We start from the raw sequence: 21,841 nt of genomic DNA, 5'->3' as shown, positions 1-21,841 counted from the left end.
ACATCATGAATGCGCACCTGCCTTCCGTGCTCCTCAATCCATGTCGGCCGGATCGGAGAGCAAATCCAAGTAACCATCTGCGATCCATTCGTACGTCGTCTGTCCGGCGAGAAACACTTCCCTCTTCCTCCAAAATGTTTTCTTTTTTAATTTAGCATAATCCGGTCTCTGCTCGCAAGCAAAGGATGCACTCCTGTTCTTTCCTTTTGCTCAAAGTTTGATGAAACTTTTCACTGCTTGCGTTATTTGTGGTCGTCTCTGTGCCTTCTGGTCTCGTTCTTTTAATGGCGAGAATGGGAAGTACTGGGTTAGGTTTGGTTCAAGATGCCTTCTTTGGATCGTGAGATAGAGAAAACTATGCTTTTCGTAATGATCTAGCTTGCAGAAAATAAAGAGGCCAGGTAAGCATTAATTCTTGTTGCAGGAATACCTGGTGATGGAAGATGCTTGTTCAGATCAGTAGTCCATGGTGCTTGCCTCAGAGAAGGAAAGCCATCTCCAAGTGAAAACCTTCAGAAAGAACTTGCAGATGATCTGAGATCGAAAGTAACAAAAATTCTCTCTTTTTCTTTGATTCCTGCAAAAAAAAAAAAATTACAGAAACCATTCATTGTATCAGGTAGCTGATGAATTCATCAGGAGGAGGACAGACACGGAATGGTACGTAGAAATCTCCTGAGAGTCTTAAATTTAAGGCTCAGAAATCATTTTGTTTGCAACTGCAGGTTTCTTGAGGCTGACTTTGACACATACGTGAGGCAGATCAGGGAGCCTCACATTTGGGGAGGTGAACCAGAGCTGCTAATGTGTTCTCATGTTCTTCAGTCAGTGCCATTAATTAATCTAGACATCATTTGAGTTCATGAATTTTAATTTTAATTTGTCCATGATTTGAAGGCCTAGTCTTTGCAGGATGCCGATCACGGTTTACATGTCGAGCAACAGCTCTGGTGGTCCGAGAATCATAGCCGAGTACGGTCAGGAATATGGCAAAGAGAACCCGATTCGAGTGCTGTATGATGGCTATGGACACTATAACGCACTGCAGATGCCTCTTGCAAAAACAAAACCTAAATGGTCAGAATTAATTAATCATGCTACCGAAAAAGCATCAATTTGGTTATATATATTTAATTTCAGTGACTGTGATTGTTAATATTGAGGGGTTTTGCAGGTGCATGAAGAGCTGAAGCATCTTCTCAGGGAGCAAGAATAATGTAACCTAGTGCAAGATCCACAGGGTTTAAGCTGGTTCTCAGCTGAAGAGAAGGAAGCCATCTCTCTGATTTAATTATATTGTTGTTTTCACACGAAATTATTGTTTCAGAAAACAAAATATTCTCTGGTCCATAAGAATGAATTCACTCTTCAAAAATATTCAAGTGGGTTGTGGATATGATGATGGAGCTTAGTCATTTCCAACTTTGTTCCTCAACTGAGAATGCCAAGACAGAAAACGAAGCAAGAAAAGAAATATCTTAGAAATAAATTTTATTTTTTTTTAAAAAAATAAGTAGTTGTTCTTCATTCCATTAAATTGTTTAATTTAATAACATGATTCGCTAAAATAATTCAAATATTTTCAAAATAAAAATATCTTATATGTAATTGGTATTTGTTTTTTTTTTTAAACTAATGCTTGATCCACTGATATATAATTTATATAAAAGAGACAAAAGCATTTTTAATTAAATGAATTATATGTCTTTTCAAAAAGATAAATTAAAAAATAATTTAATTTTACTATTTTTAGTCCAAATGAAATTATTAGTCTTAACTTTTATTTAAAAAATATTTATAGAATAAATTAAATGGGCATTCAAGATTTTTTAATCACAAACGATTCACTAAACCGTTGAATCAAGTTACTTAAGCATCTCAAATGGGAGTGATTTAGACATTTTGGACTAGGGGAGACAGCACCATTATCTCCTTCAATTATCTCCTTCAATTATCAAGGAACAAGATCCATGCCAAAAGAATTATGATAGATTTATATTATTTCTGTGGAAAAGACAACAGAAAATCTGTGTTATTTTTTACAATGTTTGATCTCTTCAACAATTCTATCAATTATTGATTTCCACACCCTTCCACAGTCACAAACTTTCCTTTGTAGACATCTGAGACCGAGAAGGGAAATGTATATCCATCACCTTGGAAGTTGAGGAGCGCTTCGATTTTTCACTCACGCCTAAATATTGCTTCACAAGGTTAAAGAGTTTCTTATCGCTCAACAAACCTCGGTGGGAATTTTTAATACCAACTCTTGCAGTCGCCGCAAATCCATCAGCCTATCATAAAAAAAGGAAACGAAAATATTTTAGGCGTGAAACATAAATAAAAGCATATTCCAATATTATAGAATTGAAGTTAAAGGGATTTTGTCGCATCAATAAGCTGTTTAGAGTCGAGACAAATAAATAGTCTCAAAGGTAGAAATGAAACATATTCAGCCACTAAAGAGTTCGAACTAAAACAGATTACTGAGAAATAGAAAGCATCTGCAATTATTTCAAGAACATGCAATAAATGTCAATAAATGAAGCACAATTATCTAATTTTGATGCCACAAGTACTGAATTATAAGAACCTCTGAAGAAGCTATACTAAAACAAGAAACCTCTAAAAACCAATGTTTAGATTTTACATAATTGTCCATGAATTCTGAAGGATCAAAAAACAACCAACAACCACCAAATCTTATCTCATTAGGCGGGATTGGCTAAAGTGGTAATCACATGAGCTAATATATCGTCCATATAAGTATATACATTTAGACTTTCACTATCAGCTCAAGATTCTAGGTAAATGAACAACCACAACCATTCAAACTTCGACAAGATGTGTTGAAAAGAGGTATCCAGTAAGGGTAGGAAAACACAACTTTCAAAAAGGCTGCTTGCTGTTTCATGTGCTGTTCTTCTAGTTAACAATATCTCCTAGTTTTCTATGATCCGATAGCAATTTAACATTTTAAAATACTATATTTAAGGCAACCTGTAGAGAAGATGGAGATCTGTAAATCCATGCTAAATCTTCAGATATTTAATTATTTTCTTCTAGAATCTAGACCTTAACGTTTCTCAACAAGGTTTCAGGCAGGTGTCATGTCCATTGAAGACATACCAATGATTTTGTATGTGACTTCGAAGAATTGCATGGATAGTACAAAAAAATATTACTTCTTCAATTACAAATTGGTGAGGCACAGTGGAGTTTTAACACCAAAATAGACAAACGGTTATGGCCAAAAGCAGACTGATTTTAACACTGTTCTTTTGATACAGGAAGTATGCTTGTTTGCCTCAGCATCGATCAACTGTGATACAGGCTCTTTAAGATATAGAATTGTGCAAAAGCATTTACCTTAGCAGACTCGGTAGGAACAGTCCCATCCCCATCTACATAAGAATATTCAGGCTGAAAACAGAAGGCAAGCCAATGATTGACAACTGATGACAATAATTAAAATCTCTAAAGAAAATAGGGGCATATGCAGTACCACTGTGTGACACAGTTTCGTTAAGTCGTCAAAAGGGGAAGTTTCAGATCCAAAGCTGATGCAGAAAGTATACAAAGCATTATCTTTTTGGTGTCACGTAGATCATAAATAAAGTTCAGCAGAAAATTCAATCAATAAAGTCAAATGATTGATGATGATTTCAGAATTAAATATATGGGCGACCAAAACAATCATGATAAGTCCTCAAAGTATTTTAGACACTATCTAACAGAATTCAAAAAAAATTACTTCAATGGAACGATGAACAGTATATATCTTGTTTATCAATGGCAGTGTGCCATGTCATTTTCTTCTTTAAACACAAAATCTGAATAGCCACTGTTACAAAAGAATATATACTACTGGATTCTCTAGTAAAAATGTTCACAAAATCTACCAAGGATGTATAGATCTAGACATTCTTCAAGCATCAATGGCCTTGAACAATTGACTACTCCTTACCCATTAGACTAGAGTTGACTAATCAATCTGTTGGGGGAATAATGGTTCCTTCCTTGTGATTAAGTTTAGCTATAGTGTTTTGATAGTTTAGTAATATGATTGAAGTTAGGTGTCTATTTGATCAAAGTGTATATGATATCATACGAATTGAAGATTGAAGTGATCAAGCTTGGATGATGGATTCCATGGATCGAGTGTGAAGTCATGATGAGCTTCCTGACTTCTGTTGATCATAAGCTTGAAGATGGACTTAAATACCTATTCATTGTATCATCAATGTAATATCTTGGCTTTATTTCGGATAAATTGTGGTATGGATAGGATTTAGTTTCTAAGTAGAATTTGTCATATAGGAAGATTGATCTTACGTCCTAAAGGGTGTTTGATAGGTTGTCTTGAGGTTGAAGAGTTTACAAATTCCAACTGCTTGGTACTTCATTTAACGTTATTTCATAAATACTGGAACAAAGAAAAGTATGAACTGAGAGTTTGACATCCCAACAAACCGGCCTCTTTCATGTAAGGTCACCATCCTTAAAATGAATTCCATTATTGCTAGTACATCAATGAGTAAACATTAATAGGGAAAAAGAATATAGATCCAGCCTCTGAAAAAACATTTTAATTGCTAAGCAAATTTGGTTAACAGAGGCTCAATCCTATTATGTAAAGAACACTAGAGAGTAATTAGGATAAATAAATGTCTACGGAAAATACTTAACTGAGGGCCTTTTACTTAACACATGAGTAGTTTATGATGTGTCCTCAGGAGTCAAAGCAGTATTTACTTAAAATAAATGTAAAGAACATAGTAATGCATACCAAACGTGAAAAGGAGTCTCATATGATGTCCCATATATGTTGTAAAAGTTGACACTGTCAGGTAACTGGGCATCATAAATGATTTTCCGAGTGTTGGCAGCCCATTCAAGGATAGAAAAATTGAATGGTAATGCAATTGACTTCCCATTGTAATTCAGCTACAAAACAATAAAGAGTTGTTGATTAAAGTTTTATTAGCAACTACTTTCTAAGGAAACAACAACATTTTTGCATATTTGATCCGAGATGGAGATGGAAAAAAAGGCTGAAAGCTAAACATTCTCATGATATTTAGGAAGGTAGAGTTCATGCTAATTAAAACAGTGTTTATGATAAGTTAACTAAACGCAGAAAATATGCAAAGATTGATATAATTGAAACATTATAGATTCTATAAGAACCATCAAGGAATAAAAGCTGCAGGCTAAACATTATTGTCACCAAAATATCCGAGCAGATAAAATTCATGCTAAATAAAAAGAAGGTATGATTATGAGAAATCAATTAAGGACAACAAATACACAACATTTATATAGTAGAAACATTAATAGTTCCTGCAAGAACTGCTCGATCAAAGATGTGCAAAACCAAAATAGGGTAATTTGTAGTTCTGAATTTGAATTCAAATGCCAACTTATTTCTCTCTTTAAAGATAGTATCTCCATAAACAAGTTATGACTAGTCTAGTTTACATCTCACAAGGAAAATAATTAACCTAATAGACAAAATTTTGACATAGAATATCCATTTTTCAACCGTGCATTGGGTTGAAATAGGACCTGAGTATAAAAGACACACATACCTCATTATTTTTTAGAACTTCCTCAAATAAAGAGATGCATGTAGATGAATCATACTCTTCCAACTTCACAACTCCATTATCTTCAGATAGTTTCCTCCAAACCTGTATCGTGGGCTGATTTTTCCATTTAAAGTCTGGGTTTGGCAGCAATTCATAGATAGATGGGCATTCAACCAACTGCAAATGTAGAAATTCTTTAGGTGAAGAATTTTAATGAAAACTGCAATGAATATATATATGAATAGAACAAAGTAGCTTTTCAATTTATAAGACAACCAAAACAAGAAAGTTCAAATTGTCCAGAAGTCAGCCCATAAGCACACCAGAGTTACTTCCTAAACTAAAAATTACATAATAGCAGCCATGGTGGATTATATGCTTCACGAGATGCTATTTTCTGGAAGTGTTCGCCATTTATTTCACCAAAAAAATGTTTCCAAAAAAAATTCTGTATTGTTTTAGTGTTCCGTAAATAGAAAACCTTTGCCAACCAAAACGTTTCCGGTCAAAATTAAAAGATAACTAAACAATGAGATATTCTCATCTAGATTTTCTCATTGATACTTGATTGGCTATCTATTGTAGTAAAAGGTGGAATCTGTCACCCCAACGGCCCCACACAATCGGTCCCACGACCATCTGTGAGGAGGTAAATCGAGAAGCTATAGGTGGCCACTATGGGGGAGGGCATTTGATTGGCTATCTATTAGTTTTACTCAAGTTGATACAACTAATTTATCACTCTAGGTGAATCCTATCATTATCATGAAACAATAAATTTTTTATATAAGAAAATAAAAGTATTAAATTTTATGAAATGTAAAATAATTTAAATAAGAATATATATTCAAATTTAAAAGATAATTATACAAATATAACAAAACGCATAGAGAAAAAACAAATTGACTTATTTCAAGCATACTTGCCCAATAGTAAAAAAGAAAACATATAAATTCAAAATTAACATATGAAATTAGTAAATATTTAATTAAAATAATTGAACAAGTATGAATATTAACTGTAAATATAAATGGAGTAGATAAATATATAGAATATTAGACTAAAATATTAAAAATTGTAGGTTAGCACACACGCTTTTGTGTATAACAAACAATTCTGTTGTCAATGGACTAGATCTGAGGTTAGCATACATGCAATTGTAGAAACACTGTTACCATACTTCCATTTAACTTTATATTTTAATGGGTTTATTCATTTTGGTGCATCCATAGAATTGAAAATAATATATAGTTTGCATGGTTCATTTGATGACTTAGTTAACACAATGTTGATAAATAAGAAGACTGCATAATGACTGGAAATTTCTCGGATGAAGTTTGCACTAAACACCATTTCTTGAAACTTCAGAAAGGAAAATTATAGACTAAAAAGGAAAATTTCTATCAGAACCTTCATGTTCTGAAAAAAAAACCCCACAGTGTGAGGTAAAGAAAGACCTGTACTTATAGTAGCAATGTAATTGACTCAGGTATGACATTCAATGAGTAGGTTGTACTATGAAATTAATTCACATGTTAAGGAATTACCAATTGATGCATTGTCCATCTAGAAACAAAGAAGAAGCTTTCAAAACCATAAACAAATTGCAATCCAGTTATAAGGGAATCATAGATACATCCTGGTGCACCTGTTGAAAAACAAGGTATAGTGGCAAAAATACACATTATGCAGATTCAACATAGAGCTTGCATAATCATGAAAGTTTAAGATTTAATATAAAGTGAAGTGGGTAAAAGCTAACACATTAAACAACTCTTGGGATCATTGTCACCTTGGAAGGGGCAAGCAATGCAGATCCATTTATTGACATACTTAGCAAAAGCCTGTCCAAAAAATAGTTTATCTTTTTCTTTGCAACACAAAATAATTATTTTTCTTAAAGAAAGGTAAAGTACAAAGAAATGCAACACGAAGGGACGCGTACATCATTATGCAGCGATATGAAGCATTGGACAAGCAGTCCGCCCATAGAATGTGATATTATGTTTACTTTTTTACTGCCAGAAGCTTTATAAGCCATTTCCAATTTTGTTTTCAGTCCATCCATTGTTTTGTCAATTCTGAAGCAACATATATCAAGAGGGCCAATAATTGTTCAATAGACTTCTGTTGTATACATTAACTTGGCAAAATTATTACAAAATACAATAAAAAATAATATGGCTACCGAGTGCTCTGACGAAAATCATAACCAAATCCGAAGAGTGTGGTTCCTTTCTCATAACCACATCCAATAAGCATCTCTATCATATCATGGAAATGATATACCTCAGTCAGGTGGAATAGCTTTGCCCACTGAAGACAGAGGAAAACAAATTCTGATAAGAAACATTTGCCAAAACTGAGTGCCATGAAGAAAATGAAATCTAGATGAAACAATAATTATCCAGTGACAAGCCTATCACCGACACCAGATACACATCTATGTGTTTGCTCGCATGAGATAGCCTGCTACATTTGTCACATGGCTTTGCATGTAAAATAGTGGATTGTAGGAACAGTCAGTCTTTAAGGAGGAAAGCTTCAAATCTGATTGACAACAAATGTATATAGAGTTGGTCATTTTTTTTTATTCATACCACGCTTCTATGCGCATGCATTCAAAACAAAATTGTAGGCGAGAAAAGAATACTTGACAGAAGAAGAAATATCACAGTCAAGATTATGTAACTTTGAACCAGCACGCTAATAAGCTATATTTACTCGTCAAGCAATTTACTAAGTACGTTTCATTCTTTTGCGGTGTAACATTGAAAAATAGTTCACAACAATACAGAAGAAGGATTTATTAGTAAAGAAGTGTCCCCATCCACTCTTCGTCATCCGTTTACAGAACTTCACTAACACTCTCTTAATCAGCCTAACTTCTTATACTAAACATGGATAGCCACGCAAGCACACGACAGACCGTTGCAAACAATCACAACATGCACGGAGAAAGAGAACGAACCAAAAAAGAGCAAAAAGAAAGAGACCGCTCACCAACGATGGATCCAAAATGTCGATCGCTTGAAGCCCGTAATCATCGTCAGGAACAACAATCTCGTCGTTCTCGTTGAGTGACTCCGTATACCCTGCCAAACTAAGCCAAATCATCTACCTATCAAACTCCAGATTCTTGAACACCCGAAAAGATCAGAACGCCAGACCCGATCGCCAAAAGACCAACTATTTTACCAGCACAAGAAATTATAGCAAAGCGGACTATCCATCGAAGCAAAACAAAAGACCAAGACAAGCGAGCACGAAACATGATGTAGGGGAGAGGGCAAACCAGACTCGGGATTGTAGAGGGACCAGAGGTACTTTTTGAACTCGAGATTAGCAAGGAGGATCCGGACCCAGACGCGGATGGTGGAGCCGTTCTTCTTGCTCCTCGCGTTCAGGATCGAACCCCCCATTCCGGAGACCAGGAGCACGGGGTCGAGGTCCGGGTCCGGCTCCGCCTCCATTCGCCGGCATCCGCCTCCGGCGCCGATCCAGCGACGGAGGGAAGGGAAGCGCAAGCCGCAATCGCCGAACATGTTACTCCTGGCTGAGAGGCGGGCATTGGTACGGAACTGAGCCTTAAAAAGGCATCTACTTCGGTATCGGATGGAATCAGTGGACTGGTCGGTGGACAGGCGCCCAGCCTCGAGTCAAAGCCAAAAATTGCAAATTAATAGAGCCGAAAAAATAAATAAAATAAAATATTGATTTGATTTTGGCACCAGACTGGAATATGGACGACATGGGCCGTTGGATGCCAAGATGTGGATCGTGAGTTGAGGACACGTGTCCAAAAGAGGCGTGTACTCTAGAATATACTAAACTAAAACAACCAGAAAAAAACATATTGCTATTTATCTGGAAAGGGTTTTCATCCCTTTATGCTTTAGATAATCTCTTTTTTTTTAGTCTAAATTCGTTAAATAATTTGATAATGACCAAATAGACCTATTTTGCCACAAAAAATAGACCTATTTTGAAATTTTCAACAATAAATCTTAAGGGTTTTTTTAGAAAAAATCCATTGCAGTTTGACTGACGACTCGAGTCATTTATTCCATTTCATCCATTTACATATCGATTTAAGGAGTACTTTGATAATAAGAACAGCAGCAATGGAACAGCAGCAAGTATTCTATGCATAGATGCAAGTAGAATCAAGTTACTTAGGATTGGGAACAAACTAGTGAGATCAACACAAGCATAGTAGTATTGCAAAACACAGTTCGTGATAGGCTAAAATCAAGGCTGTGGAAGAGCCAATGTTGAATTATCCAACTGTAACTCAAGGCTGATCATAATAGGATCAAGAACATCCAAAATCCATTTTTATACTTAAGTTACATCAGATACTATACAGATACTGTTCACTGATCTATCATACAAGCGAGCTGTTCACTCTTAATTTCACTATTTGCACTTCTTCTAGCTATGCCTCACTTGTGATCTACTATGTATGATTCTGATATGAAAATCTCCAGCAAAAATTGCAGCGGCTTTGATGGTACTAAGCAGAGGATTAAATCTGCCAAAAAAAAAAGGTTAGATTCAGCACCAAACTCCATTGGCTCAATTCTTCCAACCTTCAGAAGAAGTTAAACAGATGCAACTTTTGTCAATTGCATAGTTTAATAGTACAAGCCACTGCTCGAGCCCAATACTTTAACCTCGCTTTAACTTCATCCGGATGATCTCCTGCTAACAACACAAGTGAATCAAGTAACTTCAGTGTAAAAAAAAAATTCAGAAGAATATTTAGTAAAATCATCATAAGAAGAATTTTTACCAGGGCTGGAGATCCTCCAGTTGGAAACGGGAGGAGACGGGCACGGATCGATGGAGGCGAAGAAACCGCGACTCATCGAGTAGCAGAGCTCCAACGCCGGGAGCGTGTTACAGAGCCCGGGGATCTCCTCGTAGCTGAAACCGAATCCGAGGTCGAGGCACCCTTTGAGCTCCTCGAGGTCGCCTTCCGTCAAGCTCCTGGTCAACGCCGCGTCGTCCGGGCCTTGTCCCTCGCCGTCCGCCTCTCCTCCGTCCACGTAGCCCTCGAGCTTCACCCTGCTCCGCTTCCGTGGATACTGCTCCTTCTCCACCGAATCATTCTCTTTCCCCTGTTCCACTTCAGCCGACCACGCCGGCGCCGCCGCCGTCGTCTCCTCCGCCTCCTCCTCCCTCACTTCGGTAGGGCAAGTTCCCATCTCCCTTTGGTCGGTATGGCCGGGATGGGTGGTGGGTCTGAGCATTTAAATAGGCGAGATGGAACGATGGCATGGATGATGATCACGTCCCGGCGCATGATGAAGGATGGATGATGGCCATGATGGTCGATCTAATTTAGTGGATTTAATAATCCCTTTGAAAAATTTTAATTCGATTATATATTCCAATTTTGCCAAAGTGATGCATTAATCTAAAATTTCAATTTAATTTGGCTTTATTCGCCTAATGAAGCTTGAGGTATCTTCATTAATACGTTTTCTTAAAATTAAATGAGGGAATTAGAATGATATTTTAAAAAGAATATTATTAATAAGGAATGTTAGAAAGGATTAATGGATTAATTAGTAAGGATATATTTTTGAAAACATGCATGATGTGGTCAATGCTATGTTGCTCTTGGTCTCGCACAAATTAATGATGATTAATAATTACATCCAAATTATTCTCTTTGATGATGTTTGCCACTAGAAGATATTTTTATGATCTACCAATAAAAACTTTTATTTTGCAATTATTTTTAGCTCTTCTAATGCTGATATATATTTTTAAAAGGGCATCTAGAAGTTCGATTAATATTGTAGCTCAAACATTTTGACTAGTTGCAACATCAAGTTATAATATATAGACATTGATGATCAGGATGAAGGTACATTCGTTATCTACATTTAATGCACAAAATATCTACAATTGTAGTTGATATATGAATCAAAGTAAAGTGTCACTACAATTCTTTAGTTTCTTTCTCTCTCTTTAGAGCATTAATGATAATAATTTTATAATCAGAATCGTATATATTGGATACATTTCAGATATTATCAATAAAATAAGTTTATTATGTGTCGAGTTTATCTCTTATTTTATATATATACAGATAAAGTTATATACTTGGGCTGAAAAAAAAATGCCTTTTTTTTTAATTGTGCATCTCACTTTGTTTTTAAAATAAAAGGGTGTCCTTTGGCACTATTTAGTTATATATTTATCCTCTTACTTTTCAATATTATTTTTATTATTATCTTCCATCTAACTTTTGACCCGGTTGAATACTTTATAGCAATTACAGTTTCATTCATAGGTGTTACAATATGAATAATAAGTGATCAAATTGAATTCGCATCGTAGTCGTTACTATTTTGTAGCTACTATAATATAAATATTTTGAAATAGATTATGTGTTGTAGCAACTATGAAATCGTAATTGCTATAACGTGCCTGATCAATTCAAGATTTAAACGATAGATAATAATGAAAATCATACTAAAATGTAGGAGAGTAGATATACATGACTAAACAATCATTAGAGTACTTTTTTTTTACTTTTACCCTATAATTTCATATATTAATGAGATCAATTTACCTTGGTGGTATGTGAGAAACTTCTGTGGGACCGGACCGGCCACCCCCAGGGATTGAGTCCATGAGACTGACTGGGATTTATCAATGAGATCAATTTAGAATTTAAGATTTAAAATTAGCGGAGTGGACGAAAGAGGCGACAAGGGGCTCGGTAGGATGATACACGAGACTCATTAGGATTCACTTTAAATAAATAAAAAATAATTTTCTACAAATCATATCCAAAACTTTGTATCCACAAAAACCTACCTAGATATATAACAACAAAAGAAACCTCTTCACAATTGTGGATTGCCATATATATACTTTTAGGTGGCCTCTTTCTTAAACCTCAAAGCTTCTTCAGTACAGTCCGTCTGATGAGCTTTTTAAGAAACAACAAAACAAAAACATCGAAAAAGAACTACTTTTCCTTTAACAATAATTTGTCCTTGGTACAGATTTCTTGCGAGCAAGCAAAAACAAACTTGCTGTTGATCTCATCTGTTTATCAACCTTGTGGCTCACATGGCAGACAGGATTATCCACAGGATTAATGGCGTGTCCTCTTCCATGAATTAGTCCCAATAAATGCAATATGTGGCCTTCTTTCAATCATCAACTCTATTGCTCATCTGCATCTGTCAGATAATGACTGATATGGAACCATTTAGCTGGTCCTCCAGTTGCAGCCATTCATAAGCCTGCATTTCATGTGCTTTATACAAGGATGACAGAGATTATGCAGAGGGAAAGAGACAGAACAGGATATCCATAAACATTTCTTTGAGATATACATGAAAGACTAAAGTGATCGATAATCTCGAAATTTAGAATAATTAAAAATGAATTTCGAAGATGAAAAGAAAAGAAAAGAAAAAGAGCTTCATTTGGAAATATGAGTGGTATACATGTTACATGGTGCCCTGTCCACTTCATATTTTCAATATTGCAGGAGCCCCACTAGAATTCATGGTCTCTCTTTATGTCAATTTGGACCACATCTCTTGGCTTTATTTATTTACTTATTTATTTTTAAAACAAAATACAGATAAAAATTTTTAAAATATATAATTTCCAAAAAGTAATTCAAATGTGAAAGAAAACGTGATTCTTTCTTATGGCATGGCATGGCATGGCATGCATTAACATTGCTCAATGTACAATCTATTTTTTGTATTTTTTTAGAATTTATTTTCTGGCAAATGAAAATATATCGAACCCAACAAATTTTCACGAACCAAAGATTCTGACATCAATCAATAAGCATAAATATACGGAAGCAGGGAGGAAAATTTTATAAAAAGCTCAATGTACAACGACTGCATTAAGGAACTTAACATTAGAAGTTAAAAATTTGCATCATCCTCTACAAATTCCAACAGATGCCTCAAAACCAGAAGCTTACCACCTTCTCCATGTTTGCTACCTACTGCAGGCACGCCTTTTATTGCTCGTGTGTAGAGATGCTCAAGCTCAGGGATGCCGTAGCCTTCGGTTCGCTCCATAAACCGCTGTTTTACAGTGTCTAATTGCTCGGAAATATCTGCATCAGCAATGTTTTCGTCGGCAATTGGTTGACTGGTGGATACTTCTGATACTTCCAGCTGTTCGTTATTCATAACATCTTCTAGTTGTACAGGAGGAGCACTTGCATCTTGATCTTCAGTTTCTGGATGAGAATTGTCCTTGATGGAATCAGGTTCAGTGGCAGGTCTTCCCTCGCTACCTGAAGATGGAATGAGTTGAGTTGCAACTTTAACTCCTTTGCTTCAAGAAGGAATTCAAGAACAAAACAAGAGTTTAGATACACAAATCGATCCGGCAACAGCGAATGAGATCCCTTTACCTGTATGGTCATTGTCAGGGTTTTTCTTTTGGCGCTTAACTGCTTCAAAACTTTGTGCCAGACTAACCTCTGGCTGCACATTTCGGAGTCTGGCACTTGTTCTTGTAACAGCAGCTAGTTGAACAACAGGTGCTGCTGGAACATCCAAACCTTCCATGCCATCCAAGTGCAATGGCCCACCTTGTGATGAAATTTTGTCACAAAATGAAACTAATGCTGGGTCCATTTGCGCCATCATACCTTGCATCTAAACAAAAATGACAACTACTAAACAAATTTTGAAAAAATTAAGTATATAGAAGAGAAAAATATTATATATATATATGTGTGTGTGTGTGTGAATATATATGTTACCACATCCAGGAGTTCATAAGCTCTGCTTACAATCCTTGCTCCATTATAGTCATCTTTATTGTATGCCTATACCAATGGAAACTAAATTAAACATATGGAAATCTTAACAATTTGTAATGTGGAAAATTTATGGTTCTACGAACAATATCCTACAGCTCAGCCTCAAATCAGATTTAAGGAACTATTTCCAAGACTAAAGCTTATCAAAATTCAAGGCCAAAATGGCCTAGTGACACCAGCAAAAAAAAACATCCTAACAAAAAATAGATACCTTAGCATTAGACACAATGAGGTCAATGTCTTGTGAAAATGCTGCATGTGTGAGGTATTGACCACAATCAACACGCTGCAACATAGTGGCAATATCTATTGGATTATGAACAATAGAATGATAACCAGGAGCGTCCTCATCTGACACCGGATAGTGAAAGGCACTGAATCGTTTATCATAGAGAATCCTGAGAGGAAAGAATAATTTCAGCATATCAACATCCTATATAAAGCGTGCATGATGACATGGGCCTTCCAAATTCCTTTGACTGGTAAATTTACTGGTACTTAGCTAATCCAAATGAACATAGGTGCCAGTTCAGGATAAAAGCTTAGAACGATAGCCAAACAATGCCTGGACAACAGTACAAAATATAAGCTAATTTTACTATGTTCAAGATTAAACCTTGTATATTGGTTAGCTACGTAACTTTGTATACACATAAACCATCAACTGCTGTCATCGAACAGAAACAATATTTGTATATGCCACATAAACCATCAACTGCAGTCATCGAACAGAAACAATGCATACGAACATATCTACTCATACACAAGGGATTCCTTGGTCATATGTGAATTACTTGAAATAGAGATTTTGGCTCTGTTTACCCACCCCAGAGAGTGGATAAAAAGGGGAAAATAAGTATAAAAGGATCAATATGGAAAAGAAAAGAAAAGAATGAGGGAAAGAAAGGAGGAAGAGGGAAGAAAAAGATTAGAAACTCAGAGCAGTTAGGCCACGAGCTCGCGGCCAGGCCACTGCCATGAATCGTGGCCAAACTGCAAGCTTGCTATTGGGGGCTATTGGTTGGGTGTTGTTGGGTTGTTAGTTTGCCGGAGAGCTTGGTTAGCAATGAAAGAAAACTAGTTCTGCCAAATTTTGGATGGATGAAGAAATAGACAGAAATTGATCAGCAGACAAATTTTGAATCTGTCCGTTCTCTAATTTTGTCCTTTTCCTAATTCTGAGGTAAATGGAGGAAATTATTTGATTCTCATGCAATCCATCCTTCCTTGGTCCATCCTTCGGGGTAAATAAGGCATTAGGAAACATACCTGTTACAAACATCTCGGAAACACATCCTCAGCCTGCGAAGAGCATGCTGCTCAGCCTCTATCTTTGCCTTAAACTCTGAGGGTTTTGGACAATTTACGTCCTTTGGGGCCTTGGAGAGTTGAGGAAGATTAGTTGGTTCTTTCAATTTGCTTGTTGACTGATCAAGTTGGGTAGACAAAAGAGCTTCAACCACTGTATTCCAAAATTTTAACCTGTCATTTGCAGTTGGCTTGTCTACTTGATACCTATCAAGAAAAAATAATTACCGTGCTCATTTGACAAGCATAAATTCATATTATTTCACAATTAAATATTCTGAAAATAATATATATATATATATATATATATATATATATATATATATATATATATATCTGTTTTGTTCGACCATGAGACATGTATGAATGGATGTCATTAAACATTACAGAATAAAGTGTGCAATCCAGTTACACATGTTGAATCAATTAGAATTGAAGAAGTTACGGGAAATAGTTTTGCATAGCATTCAATGGAAAGGTAAGAACCATAAAGCCAGACCCAAATAATTGGAACTAACATGTTAGTGCAAAGCCCCTCAATAAAGAGCCTTGGTGCAGTATACATATAACAGTATTCTTCAAAAACCATTACTTCTGCTATACATTCCAAACAATATCCATACAACAGCAACATTCTTTGTGAGCTTATAATAATTATCATGTACTTTAGATAAATTTTTCTACTAAGTGGTTAGAGTGGAGAGGCGTGTTTAATAGTCATGTGCCTCTTAGGGTAATAAGAAGAGTTTATAAGCTTGTATCACTGTGGTATGACTAACCAGACGATGTTGGTAAGATTTTTGAAAAATTAGAAAACCGCAGCTACAAAATGTTACTACAGCAGAAATGAAATACTAAGATCCATATATGAAGGTTACTAGAGAATATAAATAAAGGAATAGCGAGCACATATAGAACATGATTTCAGATCGATTTGGATTCTCTGACACAATAATTTATTTCTTTAAAAGTTTAAAGACTGCATTTATATCCTCTCCCTCTCTCTCATATAGCATTTCCTCAACCAAAGGCAATGCTTGAAGCAAAGGTAAATGATCTAGCCCACACAGCTAGGAATCAGGATATTTAGCATTTTCTTTCTGATATCTTATTCATTGTCTCCTTTTGTCCCAACCTACTCAAATGGCAAGATAAGGAGAGGATCTTGCCTTGTGACAGGAACTGTGAACCCTGACCCACCCCCAATTTCCATACCTAGCCAAAACAGAATGATTTGAAATAAACAAACTGATCACATCAAACACAGCAATATCTAGGCAAAAAACTAATCCGTATCAAGGAAATCTGATAAGATTGAGTATGGTCTTACAAATTATAATAAAGGGGGAGGGGAATAATTTAAAGATAAGGAAGCATACATGTTAGAAAGAGCAAAGATGGAAGTTGCATCTTCATCCATTTCTACCAAGGGTACTAATGATGTTCCTATTAAGAGAACAGGAAGATTGGAAGGTAATTCAGCCAGAAGAGTCATCAAAACAGACTTAAGCTGTTGATCAGCCTGCAAAAGGCAAACATAACATAAGAGTGACTCTTAAACATGTTTCGTAAATCAGTAAACTCAGATTTTGAAAGCGTATATGCTCACAGTTTCCCACCAAATATGGAACTGTGGTAAGTAGAGTATAGAAGGTGTAGTTCTTCTTGCTTCACTGAATATATGCACCAAAGCTTCTTCAGGTGTCTTGGCACTAGGATCCGATAGTAGAGATGGAAGTCCAAGAGAATGAACAGGAAACTTTTCCAATTCATGTAGAACAGCAGGTCCAACATGATCCTGTAAGGCTAAAACAGGTTTAGCAACAGAGTCCAGCGTAACCTACAATTTACTAATTAAAAACCTACATTTACTAATAAAGAAACTCAGAAATGTATACCAATCCAGCACTTTCACCCCCACATATCAAAAGACGAGGCCTATAGACAAGAGGAATTGCAGAGCCATATGAAAGAACAGAGAGCTTGCTGGCATCTAAAGTTGAAAGGAAAGGAAATATATCAGACAGACATTCTATAATCCTAAGAAGATGCCTTTGTAAGCAAGGAGCAATGATCGAGGACAATGGCCTGGAGTGTACAATAGATCCTCTGTGTGCTGCAGGAGTAATTGTAGACATGGCTTCTATAAAATGATGCCTTTCAACCCTAATGCTATCAACATCAATAACAAATTTGTCATCACTAGTATACACTTGGGGGTACTTCTGTCGGAAAGAACGGATAGCAGCTTCTGTGCAGAGAGATTTCAGATCAGCTCCACAATAGCCCACACAACTAGCTGCAAGTTCCATCTTTAGCTCCTTTGATGGAGGTTCCTTCCATTTGCGTGTATGAATCGTCAATATTTCAGCTCGTGCCTCATAACCAGGTAAAGGAAAAACAAACTCACGGTCAAAACGTCCTGGGCGGCGCAAAGCTCCATCAATGGCATCAATTCTGTTGGTTGCACCTATCAGCACAACTTGTCCACGAGAATCAAGCCCATCCATAAGAGCCAATAATGTTGAAACAATTGAATTGTGAATTTGCTCCTGCTTGCTGGATCTAACTGGAGCAAGGCCATCGATCTCATCAAAGAAAATAATTGAAGGTTGATTCTTTTGAGCTTCTTCAAAAAGCAGTTTCAGCTGTCTTTCTGCCTCACCAACCCATTTGCTGAGAACATCAGCTCCCTTGCGCATGTAAAAGCTGACTTTCTGGCCAGCCTTAGAAGCAGCACATGCTAATGCTCTAGCAATCAAAGTTTTCCCAGTGCCTGGAGGACCACAAAGAAGCACACCCCTTGGAGGAGTTATGTGGTAGTTGGCAAAGAAGTCTGGATACAGTAAAGGAAAGAATACCATTTCCTTTAACGCATCGATGTACTCTGATAGACCTCCGATGTCTTCAAAACTCACACTTTCATCTACTTGCAACGGCTGAATGTCTGCCCCTCCCTTTGAGCTTTGTCCAGCTGTTTGAATACCTTGAGTTAACGAGCTAATATTGTCACCATGATAACCCCATCCAGATGCAGCAACATTTAATCCCCAAGCTGTTGAACCATGCATCTCTAGACCGCCCAAAGGCCAAGGTGTCCCACTTCTGTTTCGTAACCATTGAGTAGATGGACCTTCATTCATTTCATCCACAAGAAGAGAATCATCTGAATCATCAGGTAATGACATACGATGACGCCTATGAACTCGAGGCCCTCCTTTTCTCAGATATCTATTGCTCTTCGAACTCACACCCTGATGCAGAGATTTTCGAGGGGATTGGGATTTTTGTTTTCCATCCTTTTCAGGAATAAGCCTACGAACCTCTGCACGGTTCCGCAAGTCGTATCGCTTCCTTCCATCCTGTTCTTCTTCACCCTCTTCATCATCCCCATCTTCTGCTACTTGATCTCCCACATCTCCATATTCTGCTACATCATCTCCCAGATCACCATCCTCTTCATTGCCAGCATCCTCATCCGCATCATTTCCATTTTCTGTCTCATCTTCGGTCACTTGGTCTTCAGAGCTCTCTTGGCCTTCCTCTGATTCTTGATATGGTTGTGCTCTTCTGGCATTCAGAGACCTTCTAGGTCGCAATCCCTCACGACGAGGAAGGGAGTTGGTAATTGCAATCTTTTCCCTCCTGAGAGAGGCTGAGACTCTGCCATGGCGAACATTATGCTCTGTCTTGTTTTGTGAAGATCGATACCTGGGAGCCTAGGAGAATAAGAAACAATAGGAAATTAAATTGTCAAAAAAAATTTTAAAAAAAGATGCAAATTGCAATATGCATTTCAAATGGCTAATGGAAGGTGCTAATACACAAATATGTAGTTGCATATACAGGTGATTTGAATACCATTAAATCATCATCTTCTGATGCAGAAGTATCTGTGTCATAATCTTCTAAATTTATAGACATCTTTCTTTTTCTTGTGGAACGGCGTAAATTTGTTACAATAGACTGCACAAGCAACAAAGAGAAATTAGAGCAACAAAGATGCTTGATCTAATATAAAAAAGAACAGTAGTACAGGCCGCAAGACAACTATTTTGGTTCAACTTCCTGGAGCTTATAAGAACTTTCAAGTTATGCAGGGTTCTAGTCTCAAATCATTTGAATCTTTTTTAATTACATTAAACAGAACTACCCCTTCCTTCTTTCAAGTCTGATCAATTCAACTTGCTTATATTGTGACCTTCCGTTCTTCTTTAGGTTTTTAATTGCTTCCCTATCATTGGGACAGAAAACTTTGGCAACAAGAGAATCTCTAAAGACAATTTCCTGTCTCTTTAAACAAAACTAAAATTGAATGAATTTCCAATCGAAGAAACTACAGAATCAGGTATATTATCTATAAATCTTCAGTTAACATGACTTTTCATTTGTATTCATAGTCATTCAGAAGACTCCAAAAAATACATTAATGGATGTTGATATCCGCAAATGTTGAACTTGTTATCTTTCACTTTCCAACTGTCAATCTAGAGAATTTGAACCTCGTATCTTTCAGATGTTATGATTACACCAAGAATTACTTCAGAAGTCTAAGAAACTGCTTTTAATGTTGTATCAATTACTTCAATAGAAAATACAATCACCACATAGTTTTTCCTCTAAGATGCAGTGAGAATACCATGTCGTTTCTCCTCTGAGATGAAATGTGAATACCATATATCATAATCTAAACAAAGGTCAAGAATTGAAATCTTAGTCTCCTGTATCTATTAGCATGTCTTTCTATGTCAAACCTTCCGACTCAATTAGCATTCATATGTAGCAGGTTAATAAAGTGTAAGATGAACATGATCCTACTAGCACATTTCGTATAAAGGAATGTAATGTAGGTTCTATGAAAATTTTCTCATGCATGAAGGAAAAAAGAAAAAAGAAAAGTAAGCTACAAACTCAATGTGTTTTCAGTAACCATCTTCCCTTGCATGCACATAGAAAAGTTGTGCAACGCCATGCAGCGGTTTTAATTTCCCATTTTGAAGTGCACTGACAGCTTAGAAGTCAGTATGTACTTGAAGTAACGCCAAAGCTCTTACATTTGAAGATGGCATCTTAATAGAGCGATTTCTAGGCCTCAGCAACTTCTTCACAATCTGGGAAGCTGCGGTCCTCCTCTTGGACTTGATCCTCTTCCTAATCATAGGCTTGTAGTACAAGTACGGCCGGCCAAAGTACTTAGGCCGTCGCCGGAGCCGGTCACTGGTCCGCAGGGGCGTGATCGACGTCCCATCTCGTTTGGAATCCATGATAGATCACCACGTCAGCTACAGTGCCAACATTAGTAACCACACTGCTGCAGCAACCGAAGCCCCAAAAGAATGCGCATGCCAAACCCTAGCAGGAATCAAACAGAAGCTCAAAAACTCTCCTGCTAGCAAACAAGCATCCCAACATATAAATGAAGTCCCGGAGCATCCAGTTACTTGGGTAGTCAAAAAAGCATCTTTTGTGTGTTTCCAACCAGAGACTCGAACGGGACAGCAAAAAAAATGAAACGAAGCGAGTAGTATCAAACGGAACACTAACCCCGAGATCCACAGCCAAACACAAAGACTTGGCTACGAGAGTGGAGCAAGGGTCGAGCGGGAGAAGACGACCGAGCGAGAGGCGGCGAACCAGAGAACGCAGCGCCATCGGAAGCGGGGCGCAACGAAGGATTTGTTGGATCCCAAGTCACGTGCGGAGCACGTGCTGGACGGTGAAACCAGCCGGAGAACGCTCGCATATTTCAATCCGTTCGGGTTACGTACGCTAAGCGGTCGTACGGAACGATCTCGACCGTGTGATCTCGATCCATCGGTGCTAAACAAGAGTTAACGACCGATAGCTGGGTTTTACGGGTTTTGTATTCAAACTGTCGAGACTTGTTTTGCCAATTGTTGGATATGATACAGTAATCCTTCAATATTAAAATAATTTTTAAAAACAAACTATATTAATATTTTTTAAAAAATATATGTTAATTTACTTATTAACACGTGTAACATTAGATGGGTATCAAGGAATTAATTTTGATTTCATGATTCTCACATCTATCTAAAAACACTTTCCTTATGCCAACGTAAAGTAAATGTGTATACACGTCATAAAGAGT

At 36.8% G+C, this 21,841-nt stretch overlaps 4 protein-coding genes across 6 annotated transcripts; 1 reads left to right on the top strand and 3 right to left on the bottom strand.

Moving 5' to 3' along the window:
- Window positions 1-5: 5 nt before the first annotated feature.
- LOC141841928 (OVARIAN TUMOR DOMAIN-containing deubiquitinating enzyme 4-like) lies at window positions 6-1,343 on the top strand. Its single transcript, XM_074730131.1, has 6 exons — window positions 6-90; window positions 425-546; window positions 620-660; window positions 726-824; window positions 913-1,077; window positions 1,175-1,343. The coding sequence occupies exons 1-6, from the start codon at window positions 6-8 to the stop codon at window positions 1,188-1,190; spliced, it is 528 nt and encodes a 175-aa protein (XP_074586232.1). The 3' UTR covers window positions 1,191-1,343.
- A 639-nt stretch (window positions 1,344-1,982) lies between these two features.
- Window positions 1,983-9,138, bottom strand: LOC141838018 (phospholipase A(1) LCAT3). Its single transcript, XM_074725394.1, has 11 exons — window positions 8,887-9,138; window positions 8,595-8,686; window positions 7,780-7,907; window positions 7,537-7,672; window positions 7,384-7,435; window positions 7,139-7,239; window positions 5,592-5,768; window positions 4,790-4,947; window positions 3,506-3,560; window positions 3,370-3,423; window positions 1,983-2,294 (listed from the first exon to the last, which is right to left on the bottom strand). Exons 1-11 carry the CDS (start codon window positions 9,134-9,136, stop codon window positions 2,100-2,102), a joined length of 1,398 nt encoding a protein of 465 aa, XP_074581495.1. The 5' UTR covers window positions 9,137-9,138; the 3' UTR covers window positions 1,983-2,099.
- Window positions 9,139-9,892: 754 nt separating this feature from the next.
- Window positions 9,893-10,808, bottom strand: LOC141838019 (uncharacterized). The gene is made up of 2 exons (XM_074725395.1): window positions 10,387-10,808; window positions 9,893-10,295 (listed from the first exon to the last, which is right to left on the bottom strand). Exons 1-2 carry the CDS (start codon window positions 10,799-10,801, stop codon window positions 10,216-10,218), a joined length of 495 nt encoding a protein of 164 aa, XP_074581496.1. The 5' UTR covers window positions 10,802-10,808; the 3' UTR covers window positions 9,893-10,215.
- A 2,623-nt stretch (window positions 10,809-13,431) lies between these two features.
- Window positions 13,432-21,364, bottom strand: LOC141838017 (ATPase family AAA domain-containing protein At1g05910-like). Of its 3 annotated transcripts, none has more exons than XM_074725391.1 (11): window positions 21,274-21,364; window positions 20,784-21,081; window positions 19,591-19,695; window positions 17,628-19,448; window positions 17,339-17,527; window positions 17,109-17,251; window positions 15,691-15,936; window positions 14,633-14,819; window positions 14,362-14,427; window positions 14,008-14,254; window positions 13,432-13,887 (listed from the first exon to the last, which is right to left on the bottom strand). In XM_074725391.1, the coding sequence occupies exons 2-11, from the start codon at window positions 20,991-20,993 to the stop codon at window positions 13,508-13,510; spliced, it is 3,594 nt and encodes a 1,197-aa protein (XP_074581492.1). In that variant the 5' UTR covers window positions 20,994-21,081; window positions 21,274-21,364; the 3' UTR covers window positions 13,432-13,507. The 3 variants fall into 3 exon arrangements, with proteins under 3 accessions (XP_074581492.1, XP_074581494.1, XP_074581493.1); XM_074725392.1 differs by having other exon boundaries at window positions 13,638-13,928; XM_074725393.1 differs by lacking the exons at window positions 20,784-21,081; window positions 21,274-21,364 and adding an exon at window positions 20,641-20,726.
- Window positions 21,365-21,841: the final 477 nt, after the last annotated feature.

Source organism: Curcuma longa, chromosome 11 (assembly GCF_044706935.1).
Source record: "Curcuma longa cultivar G26 ecotype Majalengka, Jawa Barat chromosome 11, ITB_CL_G26_1.1, whole genome shotgun sequence".
In the NCBI taxonomy this organism is placed as follows: Eukaryota; Viridiplantae; Streptophyta; class Magnoliopsida; order Zingiberales; family Zingiberaceae; genus Curcuma; species Curcuma longa.
The sequence above is the reverse complement of the archived record's forward strand: the minus strand, read 5'-3'. Positions and strand labels throughout refer to the sequence as shown.